At 41.5% G+C, this 22404-nt stretch overlaps 1 protein-coding gene across 5 annotated transcripts in view; it reads right to left on the bottom strand.

Annotated features, from left to right (window-relative positions):
* Positions 1-22404, bottom strand: part of ehbp1 (EH domain binding protein 1) — a 490476-nt gene that overhangs the window by 147010 nt on the left and 321062 nt on the right. For all 5 annotated transcript variants that reach the window (XM_057847483.1, XM_057847485.1, XM_057847482.1 and 2 more), the window contains 3 exons: positions 9800-10498; positions 3744-3785; positions 473-622 (listed from right to left, as the gene is read on the bottom strand). In XM_057847483.1, coding sequence (XP_057703466.1) covers positions 473-622; positions 3744-3785; positions 9800-10498 — 891 coding nt within the window. The remainder of the gene's footprint in view (positions 1-472; positions 623-3743; positions 3786-9799; positions 10499-22404) is intronic.

A 22404-nucleotide genomic window follows, 5' to 3' on the forward strand; every position in this document is an offset into this window, starting at 1 on the left:
TTTTTTTTGCCAGTAACTTGGGACTTGCTTGAAAGTTGAGACTCGCACATAAGTGACTTACTCCAAGCTCTGCTAACTCTTCGTTGAGTGCATTATGTTCAGTGGAGCGTGCTGGCAATTTCGCCGTCAAATGTACTTTTCCCTCCCGTCCCGACAGGTGTTGTTGCTGTGGGAAAAGCATACGCGCGTTTGGCTGTCGTGTCATGATGATTGTGCAAGTAAAGGATGACCAAATACCGAGAAGACTGACTTGACGTGACAGCTTTTGACACGGTCAAGAGAGTGTGAGCGCAAGTTAACGAGCTGGAGGCCTCCCTCTTTGCTCGAGAGGATATTTTTGGACACGATGATGCAGTGAAGAGAGCACCTGTGCTACACGCCAGTCTTATAAAGTGAAAGTGAGCCACGTTGCCACCTAAGTGAACTCTTGCTTTTGGATTTGACTGACAAGTGAAAAAAATTCACTACTTACATCGCAGACATTGATGCCTCTGCCGGGTGCGGCGGTGACACCAGCATTTGGGATGCCCTTGTTGCCGGCTTTCATGGCAGCGTCCCGGCGGGCCTGCTCAAGGAGCAGCCGGGCCCGCTCCTTCAGCTCCTCCTGGCGGGATAAGGCCTTCTGCACCAAGTAACAGGACACCATTTAATACAAATATAGGAAATTTTTTGCTCATATCGTACTTGTAATGTTAGTGAGTTGTAATGGGTAATTGGTTAATCATTAGTTGCCATTAGCAGTGATCAGTGTTGGGCACGTTACTTTAAAAAAGTAATTAGTTCTAGTTATTCACTACTTCTCCCAAAAAGTAACTGAGTTAGTAACTGAATTACTCTATAGTAAAAGTAACTAGTTACCAGGGAAAGTAACTATTTCCTTTACTTTAAAAAGAAGTTGTTGTATGTCAAAGAATATGACATTTTCTGAGCAGTATTCGAGTCAGTTGAATAGAGAAGAACAGACAGGTAGTTATGTTATAGAACCTTGTAATATTTATTGCACCTCACCAGCAACAGATTTATCCTACACTTGAAGTGCAACAAAAATAAACAGATTTTAATTGCTTAGCACAGATGTTGACAAAAGCTTTGCCACGGGACATAAATTACATTTTACATTAGGGTTGGGAATCTCTGGCATGAAGTCGATTCGATATGTATCTAGATACACAGGTTACGATTCGATTAAAAAACGATACATTTTTAAGGCCCAGCGATTCGATACGATTCGATACAGTTTAAGAACGATACGGTTCGATACAGAGTGAAAACGATACATTTTTAAGGCCCAGCGATTCGATACGATTCGATACAGTTTAAGAACGATACGGTTTGATACAGAGTGAAAACGATGCGATAGTAAACATTTGTTGTGTGTGTTCGTACAGTATTTTAAAAATATAAAAAACACCATATTTTTTAATAGCAAAATTTACAAAATTTGATACCAATGTTATGTTTTATTTTTTATGAGAAAATAAATAAGGCTTACTATATGACCGTCATTTTGTTGGATGGGACTGATAATACAATAAAACTCCAGTCACAGACAACAATAAAGTGCAGTAATTCAATTACTGTATTTCCTGGTGTTTTTAACACAAGAGGTAAGTAATTTAAGTGCAAACTTTCAATGTAAACATCTTACAAACAAAAAATATTAATTATATGCAGCAGCTCTTGAAAAAAAAATTAAACCTCCTAGTGTTATCATAAATAAATAATAAATTATGCTTCACGACTGGTATAATTGGGGGAATAAAAACATAGCATTTTAGACAGGTCAATAATCATTACTTTAACCTAATACACAGCAAAGTCATTCACTTATGCCCGTGCTTCCTCATTTTTTATTGCTCATCACTGCCCATATCTTTTTTGAAGGGCAAATTTTTCTTGAGGAAGATCAACTAATCCACATGTTCATATTTAAGCAGACTGCGTTTCGTGGAAACAATATGCCGCCCTTTCCAGCATTGTAGTGGGTTATTTTTCAGGGTTAAAACTCACGATTTCTGTACCGCTCCACACTTCACACAAGCTCTGTCCCATGCGAACAGATCTGGCTGCTTTCATCACTTAAAAGTCCGACTTTTGTTTTCCTGGGTGCGTTGAAAATCAATCACAGCACGTCGCTGCCGTCGGTGATCACACTGTCCATTGTTTTAGCATGTTGCTTCGTTGCCACTACTAGTTTCGTTTTCGTTTTGGGCTGTGAAGAAAACGCGACGCTGCGTGCGTTACAGTGGTTTCGTTAGCTCTCGCGTTGTTATGACACGCCCGTGACGATCAGGTAATGACGGCGACTAGTAGCGGTTCTGCCGAAATGCATGGGATGTAACTTGTGGCAACCACGACTGTGAGTAGTGCTTGTCCATATTATATCATGCGTGCGGTCTCGATCTAAGTGTCCGCTGTGTGGCGAATGACGCGCACTTGTGTCATTCACTGAAACACACAAGCGTAGCATGTGAAGTAAAAGCTAAATTATCATATTAAGCAATGCATTGAACTAGGCATTAGAAGCCAATTCTTGTGCTCGCGATAGCCGAATTCTATCTCTACTATCGGTTCACTGAATATTTAATGGCTAATTACTGTCGAATGGTAACTTTACAATCGATACATCTGTATCTCTCACCTGGAAAACCGGATATCCGGTCGTATCGGTTTATCGTTCTCAAGCTTACTTTACATACACGTTTCCTTTAATTTCGACCAACTTGAAACAGTGTTTATATCTCCACCTTGTAAAGGAAAAAAATTTCCTCTGAATACTCTGCCATCATATCCCTCTGCATCTGTTTTGTGTGTGTGTGTTTGCTGCACGCGCGGTTCCGGTTTGTGTTTGAAAACACCGGCTCTGAAGTACGTGCGCTATTAGGCTCGAGCGTTTACGTCACAGAATGGGGGATCACGTGAGATTTGACAACAACGCAGCCATATTGGAAGCAGGTCTGGCTTGCGGGACATTAAACTTTAACTTGCCAGTCTGATAAAGACAAACTCGTTACTAAGGCGAAGAACAGATATGTGATCAAACTTAAGGATGTGAACAATGTTGACTCTTACGAGCAAGCCGAAGACAAATGGAGTAAAGTTGTCGACGGGCTTCCACAATTACGCGAAATGGACATTCTGCTGTATTTATTTTTTTTGTGTATGTTACTAAACTCATCAGCGATTCCAAAATTACAAATCGCTACAAAGCTATGAACAGTTTTGCTGCAGATGGGTGCAGGACCTGCACATTATGACCGTATCAAACGGCAACTCCATCGTTCTTGCAAAGTTAGGCTATGTGTGTTTCCTATTTTCATTGCCATGAACCTGAACGGACCCCAAGTCTTGGATGACAAATAAACAGAGCAGAGTAGACTCGCTACGGCTGGTAATTTCTTCAATTTATTCAAAGTAAGTAACGCACCGCTTTCGACAGTCAGTAACGGTAACTGCGATGTAACGGCAGAAAAAATAATTAATTAGATTACCTCGTTACTGAAAAAATAACGCCGCTATGTAACAGTGTTATTTATAATGGCGTTCTTCCCAACACTGGCAGTGATTGACGTCCAATCTATTTTAACTGGGAAGGGCTGGCACTGTTTTAATGATTGCTGTTAGCCCTCCAAGTTGAGATGGATTTGACATCTATCACCGTAAATGGCACTGATACATTTACATTCCCCGTCAGCCCTCTATCGACGTCCATGGACAGTTTGAAATGTTATAAAATTAGTTACCTTCTCAGCAGGAGGACTTGAAACGGAGGCAGAAGCCACTTCCTGTAAAAGACAAAGCAAAATAGTGTTCGCTTGAAGTGTGTCGAGATCCCCCAAAATTAAATTTTGGCGATATTTCTCATTTATAGGTGCCCTGACACAGTTTGTTTTAGATTATTTTTACATGATTGTATAGTGGTATGAAAAAGTATCTGAACCTTTTGGAATTTCTCACATTTCTGCATAAAATCACCATCAAATGTGATCTGATCTTTGTCAAAATCACACGGATGAAAAAACAGTGTGTGCTTTAACTAAAACCACCAAACATTTATGGGTTTTCATATTTTAATGAGGATAGAATGCAAACAATGACAGAAAGGGGAAAAGTAAGTAAGTGACTTCAACCAGACGCTTCCTGCAGCTGCAGATCAGTCTGGCACATCGATCAGGACAAATGTTGGCCCATTCTTCTCTACAAAACTGCTGTGGTTCATTTAGATTCCTGGGATGTCTGGCATGAATCGCTGTCTTTAGGTCATGCCGAAGCATCTCAATGGGGTTCAAGTCTGGACTTTGACTTGGCCACTCCAGAACATGTACTTTGTTCTTCTGAAACCATTCTGAAGTTGATTTACTTCTGTGTTTTGGATCATTGTCTTGTTGCAGCATCTATCCTCTTTTTGGCTTCAACTGCCTGATAGACAGCCTCAGGTTTTCCTGTAAAACAGCCTGATAAACCTTTGAATTCATTCTTCCATTAGTGATTGCAAGTTGTCCAGGCCCTGAGGAAGCAAAACAGCCGCAAATCATGATGCTCCTATCACCATGCTTCACGGTGGGGATGAGGTGTTGATGTTGGTGAGCTGTTCCATTTTTCCTCCGCACATGATGTTGTATGTAACTCCCAAACAATTTAACTTTGGTTTAATCAGTCCACAAAATATTTGCCATAACTTCTGTGCCTTTATACGAATACTAAATGAGCATTTTTTTTTTTTTCCCAGACCGCAGTGGCTTCCTCTTTGGAGTCCTCCCATGAACACCATTCTTGGCCATAGTTTTACATATAGTTGATGTGAGCACAAAGATAATTGGACTGTGCCAGTGATTTCTCTAAGTCTTTAGGAGACACTCAAGGGTTCTTTTTTTTTTTTTAAACTCTCTGAGTATTCTGCGCTGAACTCTTGGCGTCATCTTTGGTGGACGGCCACTCCTTGGGAGAGAAGCAACAGTGCCAAACTCTCATTTGTAGAAAACCTCTCTGACGGTCGGTTGATGAACATCCAGACTTTTAGAGATGGTTTTGTATCCTACCTAGCTTCATACAAATCAACAATCCTTGATCGCAGGTCTTCAGACAGCTCTTTTGACCGAGCCATGATGCACATCGGACATCCGTGCATTAATGACATCACCAGCCACAACAAGCGTCGCCATATTGAAGAGGGGGCAAAACACGGGTCACAAGCAGATGCTCTGTCGTGCATTGTAGTACAAACGCGTTGAACTTTTGTCTTATTTGCTGTCTTTTTTTCCATCGGAATGACAAAAAGTTCCCGAGTTGCGGGTTGTAACACAAGGAAGAGTTCGGAGCCGCATTTGAAGTTCTTCATTCTTCCTCGTGAGAAGAAAAGGAGAAGCAAATGGCTGAAAGCAATCAATCAAGGAACAGTAAAAGAAGACGGTTCCGTGGACCAGGCACATTTATGTTTGTAGCCGACATTTTATTACTGGTGAGTAAACTTTAATCGTTTTTTTTTTTTTTTTTTTTGTGCCCCAATTAGCTGCTAGGATTCAATAGACTAGGCAGTGGCTATTATTAACAGAACCGACAACTCGCAAAGCGTTATTTTTCTTTTCCCGTGAACTGCTCTGATCGGTCAATCGGTATATTATAGGCCTGGTGGGAATTGGTTATTTTGCCGTGACGTGTTCACAGCTAAATAACGCTTGGAGGCGAATTACCGGTTAAGGCAGAAATAATCACTCAGTATCTATACCAGTTTTCTTAGTTCCAAACAGTACATATTCCACGTAATTGATAAAGGTCAACTTACTGGGTGACTTTATGAGGTAGTTGTAGATGTTTCCGAACTCCAGTGCAGGCCATTCCTTTGGATTGTTGATCCAGCTATCTGCTGTGACTTTGAATGGGCAGATTTACTAACCAATACACGCTAATTTAAAGTTGTATCGCCTCCTCGCGTCTGTCGGCAGTGACTCGTGATAATAGTAAGTCGTGTTTAAGACGTTTTTATGAAAAAAACACGCAAAACACAACTGAAATATATGAATTTCAGACAACGTTTGTCTACGGATGTTTACCTGTGCATGCCCCCTTCTCAAAATGGCGACACGGTGCTATGCGAGATGACGTCATCGTGACATCACGCCGGCTGCGAGAATGCTTCTCATCACGACATTTCTTACCAGGTGTGTGTTTTATAGTGGGCAGGGCAGCTTTGAACCACTCATCAGTGATTGGGCACACACCTGACTTAAATATTTTGGTGAAAATTGGTTTCAATTGCACTTGAAATTTCCTTAGGTTGAGGGTCCACTTATTTATTTATTGACTGATTGATTTATTTTATGCAGAAATGTGGGAACTTCCAAAAGTTTCAGATACTTTTTCATACCACTGTATGTCAAACTCAGGCCTATCCCTCTCGTGAGAATATACGCTTAGATATAAAATGAGGGTGTCATAGCTGTCAATTTTTGCCTCACCCCCACCTGTCCTGTGACCTTTCCTCCTGTAAACAGAAAGCATTTATCTGTGAGGGGAGGGGGTGGGAGCAAAGCATTTAACGTGTGTGCGTGCAAAAGGCGGGATGAGGTGCGCTCGCAGGGGAAAAAAAAAAAAATCAGCAAAGCACCACCACGCCTGAATGGTCACGGCACCGACTGCCATCAAGCCTGGGGATGAGAAATGTAATGAAAAATATGATTACATGTCAAAGTAGGGGGGTTCTACCCGGCCGTTTCGGAAAAAAACAGGCGATGACGAATTTGACGACTAATGCCGAGTGGGACAATTTCTGTACGGGGGTCATCGGGAAGCTTAGCGAGGGGAAATGAACGCTCGCCACCTCGCTGTCTTGTGACAAGACGGAACGACAAAAGTTTCAATCGAGGTGAAAGATTAAGGCGCCAGGATGAAAAAGAAAAATGTTTGAGAGGGAACCCAAAGGGAAGGGTGTAATTCTCAGACACATGAAACTGGTTTCAATTTTTGTTTCCCTCTTGACTCAAGCTCATTCGTAGCTCCAAGACGCAAGTTAAACCATAAACTGTAAATACAACGTTATAGAGCACTCATGTAACTAATGGGCTACTATTGGCCGCGAAAATCGTCCAATCCTTTTCAAGGCCAGTCAAAATGGAGATCTTGCATTGTAAATGGCACTGAAACCCGAGTATCCAGAGCCAGCACTCACAGTTTAGATCAATAGGACATCTATTATTGTCAATAGCATCATTGAGTTCTTTATTTTTAGTTTGAAAAAAAAAAAAAAAAAAAAAAAAGAGTGTATTTCTGTTTTTTTACTTTATATATTTGGTTTGATTAAGTTTTAAATTTATATATTTATTGATGGAAAAATACAAAAATAATATTAGACTACAGTACATTAATGATTGGTAATTAAAAAAAATAGTATAATTAGAATAGTTCACAGTAGTGGAGATCACATTTTGGGACATGTAGGTTACACTCAGCAAAATGTTAATATTGTGGCCTATATGACCTAAAATGTGATGTTACTGTATGTAAACAGCAGGTCTCTATGGGTAGGTTCATACCGCAGGTCTTAATGCACAAATCCGATTTTTCGTTATATCCATTTTTGGGGCGTGTCCGTTCAGACTAGTGCTGCAACGATTAATTGATTAACTCGTGTATTTGATTAGAAAAAAAATATTCGAATTAAATTTTGTTGCTTCGAGTATTCGTTTAATTCAAGTGGCGTTGTAATGTTTATTTTGAAAGAGTTTGCATTTAGTTTTATTGATTAGGATGGATACACTGCCCTCTGGTATGCGTCTTTTCACATGGCTGAATCCAACTGCTCCCTGTTAAGACCAACGTAAGCTAAGTTTTTGTTTGAGCTAATGTTTTTTAATGCATTCATGATTTAGGTTATTGGTATATTTAGTTGTTTTTTGTGGCAATATGTGTCTGAACCATCTGTTAAGAGCATTGTGAAAAAACTTTTGCATTTTACGGCATTTAAGCTTGCGGACTTTTTCTATGAAAGTTAGCCAATTGTTCTTTTGTTGTACATAGATCCTCAATTTAAAAAAACAAAACAAAACCTTTATACCGTTTGAGGCTCAGCACAGGTATTTTAATTTTCATGTTCCTTATCCGATTACTCGAACTAGTCCAGTCCATTAATCGACTACTAAAATATTCGATAGCTGCAGCCCTAGTTCAGACTGCCTTTTTCCGTTGAGTTCCAAAAAAAGGACACAAATAACAGACATAAATAATCCCCGTTTGTCTCATATTCAAAGTTCATATGGATTGATAGAACGCATGCAACACTGTGCGTACATGACGCACACAAATAGGGTCAGTTTGCCCCGACTCGGTCATGTAAGCAATATTGAAATACAGTACTGCTCATTTGGCGCACAGAAAGAAAACTAAGCATTCTAAGGCTTAAAATAAAAATAAAAAAAATCACTGTTTTAAAGCCCGCCTCTTCCCTAAAAGCCGAGTTCAAACAAGGCGCTAACGCTAATAAAGGTGGGAATCTTTGGGCACCTAACGATTCGATTACAATTACGATTACGATTCAAAGGCAATGATTCGATTATAAATTGATTATTGATGACGCCCACCAACCCCCAAAGGTATTAGCTGCTTTCAATGTTTCGTACATTAGTTACAAAAATTGTACAAAAAGCCTCTCAGGCTTAAATAAACGACTATTTCAGTATCGAGTTAACAGTTCAAAACAGTGAATAAAATACTCAAGTTCCCATTCTGTATCATCAGCTTTAAACTACATTCAATTAATTTAATGTTGTGAATCAACCGTTAAAGTTGTTAAAATTGCTCCCGTTATTCCAGAATTTCCCTTCTGTCTACTTTAGACATGTGAAAGTTTTAAAACTGTTTTAAAGATAGATTCAAGTCAAGATTTTGCCGATTTAGGAGTATTTTAGATAAAACATTAATTAGGTTCGCTACAACAGAGCCTTCTAGAGAACTCTCCTGCTTTAAAATGGAGCCTGTTTATTAACGCCGGCAAGTCTGTCATTTTGCATCTAGTTTTCAATACATGTGCTGCTAACGCCGTTGAGTCTGTCATTTTGCATCTAGTTCTATATACATATGATATCTATTACCTACCGTAGCATAATGTGGACGTAGTTTGTAGCGGCTGTCGGCAGCAGTCAGGTATTATTGTTTTTTTATCTAGCGGCATGAGTTGAGCCAGAGCCGTGAATTGAGCTGTTGATGTTTACTCTCGGGACGCAATGCGGTCCGTTCCATGTTGAGTCCCGAAGACCACGCTGACTGGGTTATAGTTTCGCTTTACTTGACATTTACTTGACACATTTCAATATTCAATGTTTGTGAATCTTTCTCGAATCTTGCATGGCCGAATCGCGAATAACGTAAGAATCGGAAATTTCGCACACCTCTAAACGCTAATATACAGCTTCATCACTGCCGTCCTCAGTGTTTCTCGCTCTTTGTTGACGTAATTGCTGCATGAATTTCGATTTGAGAGACTTGACAGTTCAGACCGCAGCCACATTCTGGGAAAATGTGGCCCAGATCTGATTTTAACCACATACAAAAGTGGTCTAGATCGGATTTCAAATAGTCCTTTTTTATGCAACCTGTCCTGTTCAGATCGTCAAGTTAATGCCTAACTCTAGTCGGAAAAACACGAAAAAAATCTGATTTGTGCATTAAGACCTGCGGTATGAATCCAGCCTATGAGGTCAAGTGTTTTTTAAACAGCCAAAATAAGTCAATTGCCCCATTACGTGTTCAGCAACTCAAATTTTCCATGGGAACTCATAAGTTGAATTGCTGCGTTTCATTTGTTTACCTGTTTGTTTTTTGCTTCCGTATGTTTGACGGGCCCTCCGATGTCTGATGTGGGCTCCGACTCTGAGTGACGTAGGCTGGCCCTCTTCTTCTTGATGAGGTCGGCATCCCTATTGTAGGAGAAGCCTAGTTTCTGGTGAGTCGGCGAGAGGGCAGAAGGCAGGCCCCCGGTTGGTGTGGCGAAAGACCCTTGCTCCTCCACCGCACGGCTCCTTTGCTGCGGTCTTTCGGCTTCAGACTTCTGCGGTAGGTCCGAAAAGTCCAGAGTTTTCGCTTTCAGGAGGGCAGACCCCGACGACGGCGCGTCGGCTGCTGGGACGGGAGACGAGGACGGCGGAGGTGCCGTCGATTGTGAGCCGGCAGGCGGCGCAACCATTTCCACCTTTGCCGGGACTTCTGCAGTTTTAGAGCCATTGGATTTGGCGTCGTCGTTGGGCTGCGACTGAAGGTCATTGAGCTCGGCGTAGAACTTGTCTTGGCCAATAGAGGCGTTGGTGTCGGTCTCGAAGTCGCCTACTTTGTAAGTGCTGCGGCTGCTGTTGGCCTCGATCTGCACTACGTTGAGCTCCTCGCCCGAGAAGTGTGCCCGGATTTGGTAGAGGTAGGTCATCACCGTCAGCTTGTCGGGAATGGCCAGCAGCACCATGTCCGATGGCTCCAGGAGTCGCGAGATACCAAGGCTGGCGAACACATCGTATGCCTGGTGACACAAGAAAAAACAACGGAAAATTGTTTCTTAAGAGATTTGATTCATCCAAAATTGTGCCAAATAGGACCGCATTGTAGTTCAATAGAATGTGTGTGTTCAAGAATGTATTCGATGGCCATGTCGGGGATGCAAGATAGACACCTTTTGGCAGGACTGCCGACAGGTCACGTTAAGGATGGTTGTCCCAGATAAGGGACCGAGATACCCCGAGACAGAGCGCTTAATCCCAGTCTTTGTGTCAGTGTGTGTGTGTGTGTGTATGTCCTTATCACTCCATCACATCGGCCTGCCCACGCTCTCCGTCACGCGTGTAATTGGTCTGATTAGAGTGTGATGAGAAAATACAGGTTTGATTATCAAGCACGACGCACACACACACGGGAGCCAATCACCCGCCCTCACATTAGCTGATAGTCGGAGACACAGAGAGACGGGAAGAAAACCATTATCGCACCCAATGACAGGTAAATAAATAGATTAGCGCCACACTCATACACATACACGTACACCCACACCGTCTCCATTCCAGCACAGCCGCACACGTATCTCGGCTTGTATCTGGCTTGCTTGATAGTGTTGATCTCATTTCAACCTGTTGCAGGCCTCCTTTGTCTTATTTCCTAAGCCAGGCATGATTTTCAAATTCTCTAGATCTCAAAAAGGTATAAAAATGTACTTTTGTTTAGTTACTCGAATTTAAACTAAGAACCCTTAGGTTTGAGAACTCTCCAGCATACGACTTACATTAATTGGACAACTTAAAGGTTTAGGTTGAATTCTTGCTACTTGTACAGAAATTTTCAGCATTGCACACCCTACTCTAAAGGTTCTTGGATCTTTTGAACGTAAAGCAAGCAAGGTTTTCTTTCTTCACAGATAAATTACTTTAGATTGCTTGAAATGACCAGACAAAAGCTCCAGAGGCTTGAAGCCTTGGTTCTTGGTACTGGAAGTTATTTGAGCTAAATGTTTCACAGGCAACCTACTTCACGATTCAAACCCGATCGCAAAGTTACCCAGTGCTACGCATGTGCCGGTATGATATTCTGACGTTATGATAACCTTAAGCTAAAATATCACGGTTTCACGGTATTGCAATTACAGCTCTAAAATGTTTTACTTTGACATACCGGGGTAAAAAAACAAAACGTTTTCCTATTAAACAGGATTATTTTTGAGAACATATTAACATTATACTTATGTTCCAATTTGCTAAGTTAAAATAAATAAAACAAAATACAAAATGTTCTAATGAAATGAAAATAAATGCAGTCCTTTAGGTGAGCCTAAACCCACAGCCACAGCTCAACATTATTACCATCAGTACAAAAATAATTGAATTATTTTCCATTAAAAACACGTGTGTATGACTCGTATCATGTTTATATTATACACACACTCTCTTTCTCAACACAGACAGTTGCCAGACAGAAAAAAAACACTCCATGTTTTACTACCACTAGACACACTAAATACACTGGAGTTAACTCTTGTAGCTGGTGGGAAAAGTTCATGACAGTGTTTACTAACCTTTAATTTTGTATGAATGCGAAATCATATTGGAGGTATTGCCTCCTCGGCAGCCACCCTCCGCAAACATATTTTACATGTCGGTTGGCCCTCCTCCTCTAAACCCAGGCCTTCTCTAACTTTTCTGTAGCCGAAGTATTCCTATACCAGCGATTTCGTTTTCTTCTATGGGGGAAAAAGTTCAGGAGTTTCACCTCCTCCAGCCATCGTGTAGCACAGCTGACTCACTGACGCGGAGCAACAACTGGTGGGGGAGGGTTGAGCCTTGTAGCTGCAAGCGAGGGATTTCTCCCTGCATTTTTTGGGCATGAAAAATAGCTGATACCTTAAGGACGGTATGACAGAAAGTTTTTGGTTGGTTACTCAAATTTAACACAGGAATCCTTACGTTTGAGAACCAGCTCCAGCAGACAGACGACTTGCAGTAAGATTGGCTAAATGTGCAACATAAAGGACTAAGGTGCTTTAATTCTTGCTACTTGTACAGAAATGTTCAGCATTGCACACCCTACTCCAAATTTTCTTGGATCTTTTGATGTAAAGCAAGCAAGGGTTTCTTTCTCCACAGATCAATTATTTTAGATTGTTTGAAATGTTTTTTGGCATTGAAAGTTCTTTGAGCTAAATGTTCGACAGGCAGCCTACTTCACAATTCAAACCCGATCGCAGAGAAAGTTACCCATCTAGCAGTGTCTTCTTTCAGTCAAAGTTAACTCCTTAAAATTGGTTGAACTTTACATCTTAAATAACCAGCAGCTTAAAGTGCCTGTGACATGAAAAAGCATGTTTATTTCATAATACACGCAGTATTTTATGCCCCTGAATGATATGGGCCGCTTGGATGTGTGTGGAAGCGATCGCTATTTTTATTTAGTTTTTTGAATCCCGCGCCATGAAAATGAGTGACTTCCGGCTTCGGTCTTCCATTGAGGAGGAGGGCGCTGTGACGTGTACGGTAGAAGACGTCCTCTTCACGCTACAGTGTACTGTTGTGTATGAGGACGAAGGATTCAGCTGATTTTGCGGATTAATACGTTTATTTTTCGCATCACGCCAGCCAAACGGCTGCAGAAAAATCATTCTGTATGAGGGAGAGGCGTATGCGCCTTTTTGGAGTTTCAAAAGGTTCCCATTCACCGTGGTTATTTACTGTGGGACCATTGGACTTACGAGGAAGTGAGTAAACATCTTGTTTTGTATTATGTCAAATACGAATACAGCGATTACAAAGTAAACACTACAAACTTCCTTTAAATGAAGGACTACTTACGTTTGATCATTGATAGGCATGTAAAAAGCTCTCCTAATGCTCATTAGCAGCAGCACGTTAGCTGCACAACAACTCCAGCCACCCTCCTCCGGGGAACGAACTGTAAATTGCTCTCCATCGGGTGGTTTGCCGAACCGCGAAGACAATCGACAACCGGGTCGTCATGTCAAATAATCCAGGATAGTTATGTGTGATTTTCCGCTTTGAAGACTTTGAAACATCACTCGGTTCGGGTTAGCATGTCGGCTAGCTGTCACGCCTTCTGGTTTGTTTACATTCTCCGAAGCCGGGGAAGGGAAATGACATATGTCCGATTTAGGTGTCATAAAATATCGTTCGGGAGGTGCGACAGTAAAGGTGAAGTCGACAGTTTTGACCATTATGGAGTAATTTTGCCATCTCGTCCTGAATAAATGCATTTTTATTATTTCATATTCCAATCAGCACAAGACTGTTATTTGTCATGACCATGCCATTTATTTAGCAATTGGGGAAAATACTTGGATAAAAAAAAATATCCTGTAAAAATATTGAAGTAAAGAGACAGAAACAATGACATTTTGCCGCTCTCTTCGTCGCTTTTTCCTCGTTGTGAATAGTTCCCCCTCGACGGGCTGACTGGTCCTTCTCAAGCCATTTATATAGCTATTGGGGAAAAATACTTGGATAAAAAGAATATCCTGTAAAAATATTGGAGTAGAGAGACTGAAACCATGACATTTTGCGGCTCTCTTCGTCGCGTTTTCCTCGTTGTGAATAATTCCCCCTCAATGGGCTGAATAGTAAAACCGATGAGCCCAGTCTACCGCTGACGTCATCCACCTGTTGGGGACGCTAAAGCCCTATAATGGTAGGCGTGGCTAACCGGCAGATTAAAAGACTAATTTCTCGTCATCTGTGCTTTGCTAAATTATTGTATATAGTCGAATCGTCTCAAAATATGATTCTAATTCACATAATAATGCCATTTAAGACTTTTTTTCTCGTGTCATATGCTCTTTAAAGTTCATGCCAACTTCCTGGAAATAAGAGGTTCAAGAAATTTCAACTGGTGGACCCTACTGCTCGTTTTCCTGGACCTCCCAAAAGTGCAAAAGTCCCAAGCTCTTCCAAGCTGTTGTGTCATCATGTTAGCAACTCATTAGAAATTATAACCAAACTGCAGGGCAAGATGCGAAATCAACCATAAAGCAGAAGATTTCTGACATTTGGCTTAATCTTCGAGTTAGCGGGAGTTGAATTATTTGGTGGAGTTGATTTCAACAAATTCCGTGCAGTTTGTTAGTTATTTAGTAATTTCAGGGTTCCGGAGTGGCTAAGCTAGCACCAGTCAATGGTCCCATCCTAGCATGCCAATAAAAACGATATTAACAGATCTAACACAGTCAAATCAATTCAAAATGTAGATCGTTGTTCAAAATACCGATGCGGCCACCAAATGTCATCAAACTGCCTAATTCATTTATTTCTGCGGATCTATTTTTTAGATGCGTAATGTGACCACAATAGAGAAGAGTCCTTCGTCCACTGGTCTCATGCTGCATTCGAGGAAGGTGGGAAGTCGGACTTATCTCACTTGGATTGTACCAGTTGCGACCAAGCGTTTTTTTTTATTTTGGCCATTAAAAGACATGTTGACCTCCAGCAAACCTGCCTTCTCATAAGCGATCAAATAGTGAAGGAAAAATGACGGCTAAGGTAAATAGACCACACTGCAAACTGCCTTCTTTAGTTTTATTATTGACGGTCTGCTTTTTGACGGGCAGCACATTTTGTCAAGTGACGTCTGATTGAAGCAACTCGAGAAGTCGGGGTACTTTTTTCTTTTGACTTCGTGACTAAGGCCTCCCAATTCGAGTGGCTTTCAAATGATATTTTTCCTGGTCGGAGGTTGGAAAACTCCGACTTCCCACCTTCCTTGAATGCAGCATCAGTCTACAGAGTCTTGACTGAAGAACGGCAACATAGTGAAACCTGCATTTAGAGGCTGTGGAAACGGACAGAAAAAATGGGGATATAAAGAGTTTCCACAAATTCCCTATGAAGAACAAGAAACAATTCAAACTGTTGATACTTGCTGCTGGCTACGACATAAACACACCAAGCCACTCTGCAGCCTATTACCTGCAGAGCTGCTGGATTACAAATGTTGCTGTTCGTACTACAGTTATTGACATGCAATGGTAAGTTTTAATAACTTCATCCTGAAAACAAAACTAACACTATTGATTTCACGGGTAATTAGTGATTTTCATGCGTGCATATGATGTTTTTTATCGGCATGCTAGGATAGACCCATTGACTCACGCTAGCTTAGCCACTCCGGAGCCCTGAAACAAATAACTAACTAAATTTGTTGAAATCCACTCCACCAACTAATCAAACCGACGCTAACTCTAACATTAAGCCTAATGTACAAAAATTCGGAACTTCCCTCTTACGCTGCTATATAGTGGTAATGACAGTCAGCATTTGATTTTAAAAAAATTATAGTCCATTCACAAATCTCAAGTATATTTAACAAATATTTTTTACATGCAATGCTAACATCCTGTTCGCATGTTTTTTTTCTCGCCCTATTGCACCATCGCTGATGTCGAGGCGAACAATAGCTGTCGAACATCTAACCTCAAAAGTGTGTAAAGAGAGAACAGACAGATTAGTTTGTGTGCATATGAAAGGTGTGGAAGGAGAGGGTGAAAAGAAAGAAAATGAATATGGGGGGAACCTGATTGGGTTTCTAACACGTATTGAAGGCAGCAAAGCGTGCTGCCATTGTTCCTGTTGGCGCTGAAAAGGAGCGACAACTTTGAAAAAGAATGGAGGGGAGACCGCGAGTGAGGAGAAAGTGAGAATGTGAGAGGTGCGCAAGGACGAAGGGCTTTTTGTCTCCGCCTTTGACGCTCACAACGGTCTTTTTGACCTCGGTGTCACATGCTATTCTTCGTGGCGCGTCTCTCGTATCAGGCGCTGAGGACCGATTGTGCAAAAATGACTTCATTCAATGTCGTTGACTCCAATAAACGTCCAATCCATTTCAGCTAAGAGGACTGGCAGTTAATTATATTGTTTTATTACCATTAAAATATTATAGATTCAAAATAATCTAATAATATTTTAATCAAAGATAATGATTAAACATAATAAAAAGCAATATGAATATAATTAGTGGTTGACCTCTACTTAAAGGGATCTTCGATCTCAAAGACAAGTAATTCTCAAAAGATAAATGTTAGTAGGAGTTATAATAATTTGATATTAAAACCCCTCTAAATGTTTTCATTTTAATATAATTTGTAAATTTACTTCAACTGATAGGTCGCCATTCTTGTTGACGTCGCAGTGCGGTGACGTCACCGAGCCCGCTGCCGAACTTCCAGCATGTCACTCGTTAGCTACCCCAACAACGGTTCTGCCCTTCCAATTTGAACCAGAGCAGAAAAGTGAAGAGCAAGACAGCACTGTCGGTCGTTCACAAGACGAGCAGCAAAGGCAAAATGCAGAGCAGGAAATACCTGATAAGACAAGAGTTGGGGAAAACTGGTAATGTACTTGCGGCAAGTGCATCTCAATGACAACGGAGCGAGAGAGCGTATGCTGTTGAGAACTCCGGTTTTTGTTAGCAGATCTTCAAGGTGAGCTATTGCGTGATCAAACTTATTCCAATTATCTAGATTGTTAGCATCCAGAGCTGTCGTGTGCTTTACATACAGTACAGGCCAAAAGTTTGAACGAACCTTGTCATTCGTGCATTTTTATTTTCATGACTATTGACATTATAAACTCTCACTGAAGGTAATAAAACTATGAATGCGCACGTGTGATAGTCAGGATCGGAGTCATGTTGTGGGTGACTGTCCTCATTAAATTCGTCATCTGACGGGATCAAATCCTGGGATCGACCTGATGAACTGACAGTAGAGGTGAATTATTAGCTTCCTCTGTGACTCGCGGTACGCCCCAAGGTTCGCCTACCGCTGTAACGACAGGAGTGGCTTGCCTGCTTAAGAGAGCTGCTAGCTTTTGTCTTTGGCGCTTTATTGCGCGCATTTCACTCGCTATCCGAGTGCGTTGAGGCTTCTTGTGAGGGAAAATTGTTGGAACAGCATTTGATTTTAGTCTCCACTTACAGTGCCTTGCAAAAGTATTCGGCCCCCTTGAACCTTGCAACCTTTCGCCACATTTCAGGCTTCAAACATAAAGATATAAAATTTTAATTTTTTGTCAAGAATCAACAACAAGTGGAACACAATCGTGAAGTGGAACAAAATTTATTGGATAATTGAAACTTTTTTAACAAATGAAAAACTGAAAAGTGGGGCGTGCAATATTATTCGGCCCCCTTGCGTTAACACTTTGTAGCGCCACCTTTTGCTCCAATTACAGCTGCAAGTCGCTTGGGGTATGTTTCTATCAGTTTTGCACATCGAGAGACTGACATTCTTGCCCATTCTTCCTTGCAAAACAGCTCCAGCTCAGTGAGGTTGGATGGAGAGTGTTTGTGAACAGCAGTCTTCAGCTCTTTCCACAGATTCTCGATTGGATTCAGGTCTGGACTTTGACTTGGCCATTCTAACACCTGGATACGTTTATTTTTCAACCATTCCATTGTAGATTTGGCTTTATGTTTTGGATCATTGTCCTGTTGGAAGATAAATCTCCGTCCCAGTCTCAGGTCTTGTGCAGATACCAACAGGTTTTCTTCCAGAATCTTCCTGTATTTGGCTGCATCCATCTTCCCGTCAATTTTAACCATCTTCCCTGTCCCTGCTGAAGAAAAGCAGGCCCAAACCATGATGCTGCCACCACCATGTTTGACAGTGGGGATGGTGTGTTCAGGGTGATGAGCTGTGTTGCTTTTACGCCAAACATATCGTCTTGCATTGTGGCCAAAAAGTTCAATTTTGGTTTCATCTGACCAGAGCACCTTCTTCCACATGTTTGGTGTGTCTCCCAGGTGGCTTGTGGCAAACTTTAAACGAGACTTTTTATGGATATGTTTGAGAAATGGCTTTCTTCTTGCCACTCTTCCATAAAGGCCAGATTTGTGCAGTGTACGACTGATTGTTGTCCTATGGACAGACTCTCCCACCTCAGCTGTAGATATCTGCAGTTCATCCAGAGTGATCATGGGCCTCTTGGCTGCATCTCTGATCAGTTTTCTCCTTGTTTGAGAAGAAAGTTTGGAAGGACGGCCGGGTCTTGGTAGATTTGCAGTGGTCTGATGCTCCTTCCATTTCAATATGATGGCTTGCACAGTGCTCCTTGAGATGTTTAAAGCTTGGGAAATCTTTTTGTATCCAAATCCGGCTTTAAACTTCTCCACAACAGTATCTCGGACCTGCCTGGTGTGTTCCTTGGTTTTCATAATGCTCTCTGCACTTTAAACAGAACCCTGAGACTATCACAGAGCAGGTGCATTTATACGGAGACTTGATTACACACAGGTGGATTCTATTTATCATCATCGGTCATTTAGGACAACATTGGATCATTCAGAGATCCTCACTGAACTTCTGGAGTGAGTTTGCTGCACTGAAAGTAAAGGGGCCGAATAATATTGCACGCCCCACTTTTCAGTTTTTTATTTGTTAAAAAGTTTAAATTATCCAATAAATGTTGTTCCACTTCACGATTGTGTCCCACTTGTTGTTGATTCTTGACAAAAAAATTAAATTTCATATCTTTATGTTTGAAGCCTGAAATGTGGCGAAAGGTTGCAAGATTCAAGGGGGCCGAATACTTTTGCAAGGCACTGTATATCCAGCCGCTCCGGTGAGCTCTTTCATAAGTTGTCGTCGACGATAAGCCTCGAACGCGGTAGGAGAAAAATGGCGTGAACAAAGCCTTGGGTCTTTGAGAAGTTTTGATAGTCTACAGGCATTTTCCCAAACATTTCTCCTCTTCTTGTCAATAGGAAATCTGTGAAGACTCGCATCACTCCCCCTTCTTTCCACTTGACTGGAAATTGCTTCCAAAAGCCCATTCCGAGCCCGCAAAACATAGCGCCAACTATGAGTCAAAATATGTACTAAATATTATAAAATATTGCCATTGATTTAACATTTTATGTGTTTCTAACAGCATATTTAAGTACAAGAGAAAAATTGTGGTTTATTATAGCCTACATGTCTTTGAGATCGAGGATCACTTTAAGAACATCTCTGCATACAGAACTTTCAGGTTAAGACACACCTCAATGGGAAAATATTGCCTCTTGTAAAGAAAGAAATTTCAGGATAAGAAAGGCAAAAATAAGTATGTCTGGTACGCGCATCTCCCAGAGTTGACTCAACATAACATACTTATAGCTGCGCTGCCATTGGCTATTGCCTAGCATTCCTGGCATCCAATTGGCTAAGAGGGACCTCTACTGTATGCGTATATCCCAGTTTCCTCTTCATTCGTCCCACATGATCCGACAGCTTTACATGAGTGTATTAACTTTTATTCTTTATTCTGGGTTTTTTTTACATTATGCACAACTCAATTTTTATGTTTATTGTGCAATAATCTATTTGTAACATGTATTCGTTACATGTGTTGATGCATTTTTAGGCATTAAAAAATATTTAAGTCTGAATTTTGGAGGAATCTTGGAACGGATTAGGCCATATACATGGAAAACGTGTCTCTACTTACAGAATTTCCAAGTTAAGAAACTACTTCCAGAGCAGATTAATTTCGTAAGTAGAGGTACCACTGAATGCAATGAAGCATATACAGCAGGGGTCGGGAACCTTATTGACCGAGAGAGCCAAAACACCCAACATATTTTAATATATGATTCAACGAGAGCCGTACAGTGTGTGTGTGAGTGTGTCTATATTATATGTTGCCAGTTTGTCCGAGTCAGTTTTGTAAGCACTGTTTTTTTCGTGAGCGCATTTGAACGCATCATGCGGGAGCAAAAATGAGGGGATGCTTGGCTTTTACGAGCAGTCGCTGAGTTGTGATTGAAATAAATGTTTGGAAAACAACAACGAAAGCCGGACATCGTTACTTGAGATGTTACGATCGTTGCTCAGTTGCACACTCACCACTTGTAAAACAACAAATAGAAACATGGTGTGGCGCTGTATATTTCCTGGAAAAGGAAACCCCCAACCAACTTATTACAAATGTTGACAAGAAATCATTTAAAATTTGATTTCATGTTGCAGTGTCATTGAACCGGGAGGCCGACCCTCCCATTTTAAATGGATAGGATGTCTATCGCCGTCATTGGCAGTCGACATGACCCATAGTAGTGCATTACGCAGTTTTTTTTTCATATGGCAATGACGGCAAAAAGGACAACTATCTCCACTTGCTCACTTTCCATTAACCCACCGACAATGCTCGGGGACTAAATGTCATCGTGGTCCGCCCCGGGCCGCTGTTCCCTGCACCCTCCCCCCTTGGTGACTGACAGCTATCTATCGCTGTCAATCATCAACACCCCTCCCTCACCTCCTCAAAGCGCTTGGTGCAACGCTATCAGATGGCGCGCCAAATGACTTCTCCTTGGCCCGGTCTCCTGCTCTCCACACACTTAAAAAGATCCAATACGGAGAAAACACCTCAAAAACATACATGACAATCATTGAGGCATATGCACAGATAACGCGTCTTTTCTCCTTAAATATTAACTTCTCTGTTTCCCCCCCCCCGCCGACGAACCGGCCCCCGGTATTGATTGTCCTTATCTGTCATAATTCAGCACGGTCTGAGCTCATTGCAATCACTGCACACAGATAGATGCTGAAAGGAGGCGGGTGAGGGGTGCGCGTCTATCAACGAGCTGTGAAAAGGAGCAGATAGGTGTGCTAGCGTTCAATACGTCCCCAATAATAACAACACCTACTCGGCCGTGCGTTTGGCCACTCTAAAACATTTCATTATGATTCTTTTCTTCTTCTTTGATTCCTCTTTATACCTGATGATCAGTCAGATTCAAAATGGACTTGGATGATGTTCAACGTACAACATTAAATGGATGTGAAATGGATTCAAGTAGGGCTGGGCAATTATTACTTTTATTGACTTCATCTTTTCATCTTTCCGACTCTGCTCCATCATTGCCGTGTGCTATTTGTGCACGTGGCCTTGGCCCTGCCTCCCTCCATTGAATGACTGACATGAAGACTCTTTACTCATTTCACTCTAAACAAGGAAGCCGAAATTTTAACTCCATGTGCCGAGTACAAAGGCATGCACACGGCGATAAATCCAAGCTGGGAAAATGACCAAACTCATTTTTATTTATATTGCGAAAAGCTAGGCAGCTAAAATATTTTGCATCCTTTTCCTCTCTTTGCCCTCAATTTTATTTGAAAATTTAGAAAAATATGGTATTTGGGGGGTAGCTGGGGATTTAACAGGTAGGGAACTAGGCCTGCAAGCAGGACTGAACGCGCCCTCGCACTTTGGCGGAACTCGAAAGTCACACAACTCGGGCGTCACGCATCTCGGATGGCACGCAGGTCAGGGTGGTGGCAGATCGTCTCCATTTCATCATCCCCTGAGAACCTGACTCTCTTCGAACTCGCCTCTTTTTTTAGGATTACAAATACGTTCACACACCTCGGTGAAAAAGCCCCTATTGAAGACAGTCCTACAAAAAAGGAGGGACTACTGAGCTGTGCAGCCAAGCCCATATTGAAAACCAAAATGAATCTTCTATTTGGGCCAATTTGACCAAGTGTGCCAGATTGTATGGGTCTATAAACTGCCTAAGTCCCTGAAATGGCAAAGGGTCGTCACGGCAACAGACATCGACGTGTGGACATGGGCCTTAAATTGTAGTCTTACAAAAGGGTTCAAAACTACAGTGACCAACCTGAAAAGAACTGGACGTGTATAAGTAAAATGAGTGACTTTCTGTTGCCACTAGTTGGCGCTACAGAGTTGATGCAAATAACCCCTACAGGACCCTTCAGGGTACGACTCTCACCAAGCACGAGAAGTTTGGCGCAGATATGTTGTGTGTCTGCTAAGTTATGACTGTTCAGAATTTGTGGCCAGACAAAATAGCGACGGTCATTTTCACTTTCCTGTTTGGACCCCTCATCTTCAACAAAACCTCTATATTTTTCATCAGTCACTTGAACACATG

This window comes from Corythoichthys intestinalis, chromosome 10 (assembly GCF_030265065.1).
Source record: "Corythoichthys intestinalis isolate RoL2023-P3 chromosome 10, ASM3026506v1, whole genome shotgun sequence".
Lineage (NCBI taxonomy): Eukaryota > Metazoa > Chordata > Actinopteri > Syngnathiformes > Syngnathidae > Corythoichthys > Corythoichthys intestinalis.